General features: G+C 45.3%; 1 protein-coding gene across 1 annotated transcript; it reads left to right on the forward strand.

Annotated features, from left to right (window-relative positions):
• COCCADRAFT_112556 (uncharacterized protein) lies at nt 1-533 on the forward strand (the record flags this gene model as incomplete). The annotated part of the gene is made up of 3 exons (XM_007720399.1): nt 1-212; nt 282-403; nt 466-533. 3 exons carry the CDS (start codon nt 1-3, stop codon nt 531-533), a joined length of 402 nt encoding a protein of 133 aa, XP_007718589.1.
• Between the last annotated feature and the right edge of the window lie 411 nt (nt 534-944).

Here is a 944-nt window from a genome sequence, read left to right on the forward strand (position 1 = left end):
ATGCACTTTCGCTACCTTCTTGCAGCTCTCGCAGCAACAGCATCTGCCTCCTTCACCAACAAATGCCAATCGTGCAATCTCATCATCAACAAGGCCGAAGCCGGTGTCATGGGATGCGATTGCTTCAATGACTCTAATCAGCTCGTCGGTTCGATTCTTCGGCTTTCAACGTGTTTTGCGAATGCAAACGGGAAATTGATTCCGCAGGCAAAGTAGGTTTCGCATTTCGCTTCCTTTTTGCTTTTACTCGTCATCTTGCTAACCCGTGCGAAACATTGTAGTGGTAACTTTGTCAAAAGTTGCTCGGTTGAGGGTCTATTTCCCTCGTCGCAGCGTTCGTTGTTCTTGTCTGTTAAGTGCAAGGACAACAGTGGAAATGAGCAGAGTGGATCGTTCGATATTAGTAAGTGAACGGCATGCCTACTCCTTGACTGACTCGAACCATTTACTTACTATTTTTGGTAGATGCTGGTAGCACTATTACAAGCGTGAACGGGGTTATGAAGTGCTTCGGGCAAGGCGGCCCGAACTAGAGAACGTGGAGAGACTAGAGGAAACAAGTGGATAGTTGGTTCGGAGGGTAGTATGGATAGTTATGCGACCGAACGGTGTTAAATACAAGACTATTTCTTAGACTCCGCATTGCGATCGGCAGTATGCGATCGGCCAAATACACTAGTAGCAGAGATTTTGAGACCGCTTGCAACTAAATAAGAATACGAAGGGACGTAGAACCATTCAAAATACAGTACTAACTCAAAAGTCTGTTCGCACTAGCGTCTGGGCGCACCAACACTACTTTTTTGCCCAATTTCAACACCGTGCAACTCCACCAAATCATATTTAATCTTTAAATTAAGATAAAAGAATTGCTGCTGCGATTNCTAATATTTTGTCTGGTACCCCTTTGCCTGTATTACGGCCCGGATTCGTTGCGGCATACT

The sequence above is a fragment of the Bipolaris zeicola genome, assembly GCF_000523435.1.
Source record: "Bipolaris zeicola 26-R-13 unplaced genomic scaffold scaffold_467, whole genome shotgun sequence".
Classification (NCBI taxonomy): domain Eukaryota; kingdom Fungi; phylum Ascomycota; class Dothideomycetes; order Pleosporales; family Pleosporaceae; genus Bipolaris; species Bipolaris zeicola.